Source organism: Sinocyclocheilus anshuiensis, unplaced genomic scaffold (assembly GCF_001515605.1).
Source record: "Sinocyclocheilus anshuiensis isolate Anshui unplaced genomic scaffold, SAMN03320099.WGS_v1.1 scaffold1200, whole genome shotgun sequence".
In the NCBI taxonomy this organism is placed as follows: Eukaryota; Metazoa; Chordata; class Actinopteri; order Cypriniformes; family Cyprinidae; genus Sinocyclocheilus; species Sinocyclocheilus anshuiensis.
Window position 1 is genome coordinate 160,824 of NW_015542405.1, and position 10,264 is coordinate 171,087.

At 35.7% G+C, this 10,264-nt stretch overlaps 1 protein-coding gene across 2 annotated transcripts in view; it reads right to left on the reverse strand.

Annotated features, from left to right (window-relative positions):
- Nucleotides 1-3,162: 3,162 nt before the first annotated feature.
- Nucleotides 3,163-10,264, reverse strand: part of LOC107693014 (serine/arginine-rich splicing factor 7-like) — a 10,142-nt gene continuing 3,040 nt past the window's right edge. Inside the window, exons 3-8 of one of the 2 annotated variants that reach the window (XM_016492259.1) lie at nucleotides 9,833-10,009; nucleotides 7,654-7,722; nucleotides 7,371-7,448; nucleotides 6,820-6,861; nucleotides 6,687-6,731; nucleotides 3,163-3,802 (exon numbers count right to left, since the gene is read on the reverse strand). In XM_016492259.1, coding sequence (XP_016347745.1) covers nucleotides 3,748-3,802; nucleotides 6,687-6,731; nucleotides 6,820-6,861; nucleotides 7,371-7,448; nucleotides 7,654-7,722; nucleotides 9,833-10,009 — 466 coding nt within the window. In that variant the 3' untranslated portion in view covers nucleotides 3,163-3,747. Of the gene's footprint in view, nucleotides 3,803-6,686; nucleotides 6,732-6,819; nucleotides 6,868-7,370; nucleotides 7,449-7,653; nucleotides 7,723-9,832; nucleotides 10,010-10,264 lie in introns of both variants that reach the window. The other variant, XM_016492257.1, reaches the window with a different exon arrangement.

The window sequence follows — 10,264 nt, forward strand, 5'->3', positions numbered from 1 at the left end:
CTCCAGATGTTAACTGATGGACTGGAGTGCTGTGGATTACTTGTGGATCAAGTATACATAATGCAATTCTGAATTCTTTTTTTTTTTTTTTTCAATTTGATATCTTGTAATTCCACATTTTCTTTTTTTCTTGAAATTCTAAATTTACATCTTAAATTCAACGTTTATTTATTTATTTTGCAGATAAATTTATCTCGCAAATCTGACTTTTTTTCTTGGAATTCTGAGTTTACATTATTAAAAAAGTGAATTACAAGATATAAATGTATATACGGGACGCCAGAATTGAGATAAAAAGTTGCAATTTTTTTTCGAAGATCTACAACAGCAAATAAAATCACTACTGCATATCAAAGCAAAACAAAATAACATAACATTTAAATAATAAAATAATATATAATAAAATAAAAAAATTATATATAACAAATAAAATAATAGTAAAAAATAAAGTACAAAAAAGTAATCACGTATCTCAGTTTTACTTAATTAAACCAGCTGCATGCACACTCACACACACACACACTCACAAACACACACACACACTCACACTCACATTTACACTCTCACACACACACTCACACTCTCACTCACTCACTCACTCACTCACTCACTCACAGACACACTCACACAGACACAGACACACTCACACAGACACATGATGCAGTGCATTTGTTTTGTTTGTCTCACTACTAGAGATGGTTATCCATATAGTTCAGTGAAATGCACACATATGAGCTGATGATAAACTCTGTGTGTGTGTGTGTGTGTGTGTTGTGACGTGTGTGAATTATATCCGAGGAAAGAGGAACTGTGTATCTGAGGTCATTTGCTCATTTAACCGCATGTAACGCACAACTCTTCACTGTAATTCTACGCCCAACTCAAACCGATGCTTTTAGAAAAGCTGCCCAGAATCATTCTGAACACTAAAATACTAGTTAACCACAGCAACACTTTACTGTAGTAAAATCCCACTAACACACGGACTTCAGTCTGAACACAAACATCATCATGAAGCCATTAAACAAACCAATCACTTCCTGTCAGGGACCTTCATGAGTTAATTCTTCATTTACTGGAGAGATTCCCACTGAATCATCCATCATGTGAGGATGAGCGTTCAGATAAAGATGAACAAACACACATTATATTGATTGTATTGTAGATTGATTCTGATCACCATCAACATGAAACAGAGATAAACACTTAAATGACAGAAGACAGGAAGTCTATTGGTTACTGTTGATAAAGCGCTAATTGTCGGAGATTTTAACATTCACGTTGATAATACAAATGATGCATTAGGACTTGCGTTTACTGACCTAATAAACTCTTTTGGAGTCAAGCAAAACGTCACCGGGCCCACTCATCGTTTTAATCATACGCTAGATTTAATTATATCGCATGGAATTGATCTTACTGATATAGATATCATACCTCAAAGTGATGATGTTACTGACCATTTCCTTTTATTGTGCATGCTGTGTATTACTAATATTAACTATATGGCTCCGCGTTATCGTCTGGGCAGAACTATTGTTCCAGCCACCAAAGACAGATTCACAAATAACCTGCCTGATTTATCTCAACTGCTCTGTGTACCAATAAGTACACATGAACTAGACGAAATGACTAGCAACATGGGCACTATCTTCTCTAATACATTAGAAGCTGTTGCCCCCATCAAATTGAAAAAGGTTAGAGAAAAACGTACTGCGCCATGGTACAACAGTAATACCCATTCTCTCAAGAAAAAAACTCGTAGTCTTGAGCGCAAATGGAGAAAATCTAATGCTGGGATTTCCAGCAGTTTCCAGGTAAAAACTAGTGAAGCACCAGTGTGTTTCAGACATATATTAATACAGTAATACACACATATAAGCTCAGCATGGGATGATTGGAGCATGTGCTTCTGACTGAAGGCCGTGTGTGTGTTTGTAGCTGACATTCTGCCTTCAGCTAATGGAGCTGTTAAAAGAAATATGATGCTCACGTGACGTGATGTCTGTGTGGCGATGGAAACTGGTTTCAGATCAGCTTCCAAAGCCTCATAACGTGACATTTAACGACCTACAACAGCTTCTCAAACCGAGGTTCACTCGTACAAATACAGCTGCTTTACTGGCATGAAAAACCTTTAACATTCATGTAAAAAAAGGTACAAAAGCTGTCACTGGGGCGGAACCTTTTCAAAAGGTACACGTTTGTACCTTTTAGATACTAATATGTACCTTGAAGTTACCAATATGGACTCTTTAGGTACAAAGGTGTGCCTTTTGAAAAGGTTCCGCCCCAGTGACAACTTTTGTACCTTTTTTTCTGAGTGCACGGAAGGTTCTTTATAGCAGAAGAAGGTTTTTAAGAGTTTTAAAATATTCTTCACACTAAGAAAAAGATTTTGTTTTAGGAATTGATCACTGAAAGGTTCTTTGGGGAACCAGAAATGGCTCTTCTGTGGAATCACTGCAAAAAAAAAACAAAAAAAACTTTTGGAACCATTGTTTTTAAAAGTGTGTACGTTGATAACAAGCTTATGATTCATTTAATAATAAAAATGAAAATTAAATCAGTTCAAATATTAAAACACTTTTTGGTTTGCAAAAAAAGTGAACAAACTGATCATAAATCAGCTGAAATGTGACTGAAATGATGTCAGCTGCTGTTTCGATGTTGCAAAAACCACTGAAACAACATTGAAACAATGTTTACAGCGCAACAGTTGTAAAAAACGTAACAAAATAAATCAGTTGAAATGTGCTTGAAATGATGTCAGTTGTTTCAGTGTTGAAATGTCATTTAAACAAAACTGATACAATGTTTAAATCTAAATGGTTGTAAAAGTTAAAATATTTATAAAACGTTTATAACACCTACGTTGAAAAGACATCGGAACAACTTGATATCAATATTAATTCAATTAGTAAATGATGTAAGAAATAAATGCTGTGATTCAACCCTGAAATGTCGGTGAGTTCTTACATGTTCTCCAAGTAAATAATTGTAAGCTATTACATACATAATAAAAAAATTAAACACTCACCAAAAAAAAAAAAAAAAGATTTAATATTTAACTTGTTTACCTGCATGTCGCGTGACCATTAACCAACATCAACGAGTTGATTAATAATGATTTAAATATTGAAATAATGCAAATTAAAAAATCTCATATGGACGTCAAGGACACACTGTAGCTCAAAGAGGTTCGACGGAACAAACACAAGAGAGCTTTAGGCATAAACCTCGATTCACTGTCAGAATGAAACATTAGAACAGTTACAGCAGACATTTATGAACTCATTTACTTTCAAATCACTGTTTGTATTCACACCCACACATATAATAATATAAGAGTGCGCGCAGGATTGTGGGATATCACAGGCTGCTAAGGACACTTGAGAAACAGAGCAGATGACAGGAAGACACACAGACTGTATAACAGCTCCAGAGCTCTCTCTAGAGTACTGAATGACAGCGCCACCTGCTGGAACAGCGTGAAGAAATCTCTCAGACGGGAAGTGTTTTTTCACTTCATTTAATACACACATACAAAACCCCAACCAGTGTGTGTGTGTGTGTGTGTGTGTGTGCTACACAAAAAAACAGGTACAAAAGCACTCTCTTCAGCTACAGAAAAATCAACTCAAAATATTTTCCGCTCCTCACTGGAGCTTCCTTACAATCAAACGCACATCTTTGTATGTACTGCAGTAAACGTCTGATGAGAAACTGAGGTTCTTGAGAAGAGCGTCAGTCGTCTCGCTCTGGACTCTCACTTCTTGCGGGGCTTCGAGACGCAGATCGGCTGCAAGCAGAACACAAGAAACGCTGGTGTTGAGCGTGAGTTTCTCATACCTCTGCTTCAGAGGCGAAGCTCTAGATTTGGAGCAGCTGAGATTTAAGCAAAAACGCCTCTTAGGTTTAACAAGCGCGGGAAGTGTGTTGGTGGCTTGGCTGTTTGCATGCGACAGTGAGTGTGTGACTTGCAGCTCAACACAAACCCATCTAAACATCTCATGATGATTCTCATACACCGCTTTACTGCTCAAGAAACATTTTTGTGGAAACCGTGATGCATTTTATTTTTCAGTATTCACAGATGAATAGAAACTTCAAAAGAACAGCATCTATTTGAAACAGTTTGTAACATTATAAATGTCTTTACTGTCACTTTTTAGGTCATTTTTAGAACAATTGATTCTGTCCTGAACTCTAGGCTACTCCACAGTAACACCTGAGATTTGCTAAAAATTCCTTTAATTGTTTGTGGATAGAATTCAGGATATGGATGCTTTTTCACAAGACTGTGATGACATGTTTTATGGTCGTAAATCCTTAAAAAGTTTTTCATATTTGTAATTTTTTTTAAATGTATGTACATTTATAACACTATTCTGTATATTATATCACCTTTGCATCAAAAAACTAGTTAACGCTAATGCGAGGGTGTTTCTAATGCAGCATTAATGCATCTAATGGTCAAAGTGGTTATATTTCTTTTCATTTCTTTATTACGTTAATTTAGAAATATGTTTGGAACATTTTATGTTTGTTAAATTCAAGTTTTTTTAAAGTAACGACCAAGTGGCCAGCGGCAGACAGCGGGTTGAGCATATGTTTGATCAATTTGGCCTTCTCAAATCATCACGACTTGCCTAAAATAAAATCTATAGATATAAAACACTTCATGCATTTCACAATATTAATAAAAAAATGTAACCTAGATAAATGTGCGCTGTTAGACGCATATCAATCATTTGTGCGAACATGGAGGCGAGCGCATCTGAAAAATACAGCGGAGGACACAGACTGAGCTGCTGCGGAGAAAGTGCGTAATCTAAATTGTTCTAAACGTGACGAGCTTTATATTAAGGGCTTTAAAAAACACGGAAGATAAAGTATAGTTTATATTTTGGTATAGTTCAAAGCGCCGCTGACAGAGACGCTACTTGCGCTGTTTAATGTGTTTGAGATGTGCGGTTTTCCTAAATGCATAACTTACATTTCACAGACATATTTTCATTCTGTAAATGTTAGAAAGTCATGGAAATATTACCATTTTGCTGTCAGAACGGCATGAGCCTTCTGCTTTTGATTCTCCGCTAAACTTCACAGACTTCAGCAAACAGACGCGCAATGAAATAGGAGCGCAATAATTCTGACTAAAATATAAATTTCACTGAAATATTTGGACAATAAATGTGACATATGTAGAATTTTAAACCTACAAGTAAGTGTATTTTTATGATATAGTACTAACTGTAATGGGGTAAATACATTTTCTTAGCCTATTTATTTTCATTTTTAGTTTATTGAATTTAACTTCTGCTTTAAAAGCATTATTTTTGTTTTTAGTTTGCAATGTTACAATGTTAGAATGAAATATGATTTTAACCTTTGGTTACATTCGCTTTATTTGTTTTCATAGCCTTTAATATGTATTGTTTCATTAGACAACATTGGGCGGTACGTGAAATATATATATTAAATATTGTTTTTTTTTTTAAATCCAAATACAAAAATGAAAATACCGAGATATATACCGTATATCACAAATTGGCCAAAAAATACAGAGATATGAATTTTTGCCCATATCGCCCAGCCCTATATAGGTCTATCTCATTCCTCTATCCATCATTTGCAACTGGTCTAAAATGCAGCAGCTAGACTTTTGATGAGAACTAGGAAGAGAGAGCACATCAATCCTGTTATCGCTTCCTTACATTGGCTACCAGTTAGATTCAGAGTTGATTTTAGGGTTTTGCTGTTTGTTTATGAAGCTCTGCATGGGCTAGCACCACAGTATATTGCTGATCTCCTTAAACCATATTCTGCATACTTCTTTCTGTTCCGCGGTCCCGCTTAAAGACTAAGGGTGACCGAGTCTTTACAGTTGCGGACCCTAAACGGTGAGATCCTCTCCCACTCTGGACACATTTAAATCTAGATTGAAGACTCATTAACTCTCTTTAGCCTGTGGTGTTGCATGAGAATATCGGTTTTTTTAGTTGTTTATGGTTTATCTGCATGTTTTATCTTTATCTTAAGAGTCAGTTTTTTGCTTTTTGTATTGCTTGATAATGTCTACAATTGTACAGCACTTGTTGTTTTTAAATGTGCTTTATAAATAAAGTGAACTTGAACGTTTTCATCAATTTAATGCATCACAGATTAAAGTATTCTATTCTTTTTATTTTACCCCAAACTTTTAAATGGTAGTGTTCCACGCTTTCCACAAAAATATTGTGCGGCACAACTGTGTTCAACATTGATAATAATCAGAAATGTTTCTTGAGCATCAAATCAGCATATTAGAATGATTTCTGAAGATCACGTGACACTGAAGACTGGAGTAATGATGCTGAAAATACAGCTGCGCATCACAGAAATACATTACAGTTTAACAGAGATTCACATAGAAAACAGCTGTTTTATATTGTAATAATATTTCACATTTTGTACTGTATTTTTTATTAAATAAATGCAGCCTTGATGAGCAGAAGAAACTTCTTACGAACAATGAATTCAATGAAATTCAGATTTTTGGCATTAAAACATCACAATGCAAGAAAAGTGTGTTCATGCTTTTCCACCATTTATGCATGTCACATTTACATTAATGTCTTATGCTTACAGCAAGACTCAGGATGATAATGATGATGATGATGTGTGTGTGTGTGTATTCTCACCTCCTAGCCGCAGAGCCGGATTTGGATCTCCTGGCTGAACCAGATCTAAAGAAGCAGAAGTTCCCCATCAACACAAACACACAGTTCATGCAGCGATAATAACTGGTGAAGCGCAGCAGCGTATGTGTGTTACCTGCTCCTGGGAGCCGAGCCGGACCGCGAGCGAGAGCGGGATCTGGACCTGGATGAGGCAAACCAACAATCAATCCATTCAACTGCAGCAGTGATAGCTTACTATCATTGAAATACTAGTATTGTTTTTATTGATCATTTAAATTAGTTTACATTTTTATATTTTCATTTTAATGTTAGTTCAAGTTTTAGTAATTCTGTTGGATGTTCTGTCGTTTTATAAATTTTTAAATATGACTATAAATACCATAATATTTATAAATATAACTATAAATAATATATTTTTTAAATATTTAAAATATATATTTTTTTAATTTAATAAACATTTATATTTCTTTTAAGTAAAACATTTTTTTAATGGTTTAAGGTAAGTATAATAATGCACACAGTAATTGCAGAAGCAAATCATGACATTCATAAGGATGAAGATCATCTGAAGCAGTTTTGGTGAGGTGACGCTTTCATGTGTCGTCACATTCAGAAATGTGTTTTAGAACATTCACACACACACTCTTTGAATCACTGTTACATCCCCATGCATCAGTCACTCACCTGGAGCGTTTGGGCGTCACAGATCTGGAGCGTCTGGGAGAACCAGAGCGAGAACGACGAGGAGAGAAAGATCTGGATCTGAGACATCAATCAGGCACACATCTGAGTGAAGGATCACACACACACACACGCGCACACAAGAGACACAGACACACACACACACACACGCACACAGGCGCACACAAGAGACACAGATACACACACACAGACACAGACAGAGAGACACACACGCTCATACACACACACACACACACACACACACACACACAGGTATGTCACACACCTCCTCCCTCTGCTGCGGCTGCGAGAGCGCCCGTATCTCCTCCCTCTGGACCGAGAGCGAGAGCGAGACCTGTCCGAGTCCAGAGGAGAGAGACGAGTGTCAGTGTCACAGATTGACTGACTCGTGTGACCCTCAGGCACTGACCTAACTAAACTAAACACTCACATTACAGTTTAACATTACAGCTACAGTACACAACAGGGCTGGACCATATAACAGCGCTTCAACCGCACGAGTTCAGTTCACTACTTTGATGCACACCAACCGTTCAATTCACCACCGGGGTTATTATAGACAGCTAAAACCATAATAAACACTTTATTACTTGAAATAAAATAATAAATAAAACATAAAATATATATATTTTTACACTTCAGTTAGATAGGCAACATTTTGATTTTCATTTAGTTTAACGAACTAAAACTGAAATAAAAATTAATAAAACTATATATATATATTAGTGCTTGTCAAACGATTAATCGCAATCAATCACATTAAAAATAAAAGTTTTTGTTTACATAATATATGTATGTGTGCTTTGTATATTTATTATGTATATATAAATACACACACATGCATGTATATATTTCAGAAAAATATGTTGTTTATATATTAAATTTATTTATGTATAATATAAATATGAATATAGACATGTAAATACATGTAAATATTTTCAAAATATATACTGCATTTGTGTATTTATATAAACATAATAAATATTCACAGAACACACACATATATTATGCAAACAAAAACTTTTATTTTGTATGCGATTAATCGTTTGACAGCACTACTATATATATATATAAATTTGTAAAAATGACAAAAAACTAAAACTTTAACTAAAATTAAAATGAAAAATATAAAAACAAAAGCTACTTCAAAAATAAAAAAAACTATAATACCATCTCAATGATACTAAAATAACACTCAAAAAATTTTGCTAAATTTTGTTAAGTTTCAGTAATTTTCATTTCATTTTCATTTTTTGCATTTTCATTTAATTTAACTTGAACTAACACTGATACTAAAATTAATACAACTATATAACTATACATAAAAAAAACTAGTAAAAAACTAAAACTTTAAATAAATTAAAATGAAGAACGGAAAATATAAAAACAATAGATAATTATCAATTAAAAACTATAATAGTATCTCAATGACACTAAAATAACACTCAAAAAATGTTGCAAAATTTTGTTTAAAAAGTTTCAGTAAAAATATCTTTCCGTTTATTATTTTCCATTGTTATATTATTAAAAAAATTTCAATTAATTTACGCAATGATTGTCATCTAAATAAATATGTTACTTTTTGCAATAAAATGTTTGAATGTAACTGGCAACGATGATCAGTCTAAATTTCTCTGATTAAAAAAAATTGGAGAAGCGATAATTTAGCAATATCTACACGAAATAAGAGTGTTATATCGCCCAGCCCTGGAACTCTCTAAAGCATCCAACAGGTATTTAAAAAGTTTACAGCATTAAACATTACGACTGCTTTGAGTTCAGGCAATGATATACAGAGAGACACATTAATTGGTACTTGAAATAAACCTTGCAACTTTGCAGGTCGACCCTCTTTGGAACCGAGGTCTAGCAGATTTAGACGATCTAGAAGTATCTATCATCAGCCGACCTCTGCATCTAGTCGTTCTCTTGGATTTCTAACGATGACCGCACTGACAGCCAAATCGCTTGATTGAGACTTGATAGAAGTGTGCAAGGCGCTTTTGCTGCCGAGGTCTCGATGCTCTCTTTATCAAAAGCACAAATCGCTAGCCGAATTTACTCGGATTGGCGCTCTCATCTGGTTTGGGTTGGGGGAGGGGCTACGAATAGTTAAGTAGCAGTGGGAGGAGCCTCAGCGAAGGGGTGTGGCTGCTCGTGCCCCGGTCATATGGGATTTGCTAGATGCCTCATGAAATCGTAAAGGATCGTGACTCTCTGAATCAAACGATGAAACCTGAAAGGTTTTGACCAGGTCAGTCATTACATGAAATCCCAAAGAACATTGGAGAAAACATCAGTGCAGAAAACAACAAAACATCCCCCCGTTAACCCGCAAATCCAACAGAAGTCAAGCAGTCAGAGAGAGAGAGAGAACAACATCTCAAGGAAACAGCAGATGAACAGCAGTGCTATTGATCAGAGACCGCGTCGGTCGGCTGTACCTGCTCCAGCGCCGCCGGCCGTAGCGGTGGCAGTCGTAAGCGTAGTGGCCCTTCTCGCCGCACTCGTAGCAGCGGTCGCTGGGGTCGAAGGGACGCCGGGTCGGTGGACGGTCAAAGCGGGAACGCCGTGGCATTCCGGTGGAGAGTTCGACGCGCACGCGAGAGCCGCAGATCACCCTGAACACAAAGACCAGGGAAGACAGACTGCATTAGTGCTGTCAAACGATTAAACGCATCCAAAATAAAAGTTTAAGTTTGCATAATATTTAATCGGTTTTCATTTTTACGAAACAATATCAATTCTTAAATCCCTCGATTAGTCTAGCCTGTTTTCAGTTAAAGGAACACTCCACTATTTTTGAAAATAGGCTCATTTTCCAACTCCCCTAGAGTTAAACAGTTGAGTTTTACCGTTTTCGAATCCATTCGGCT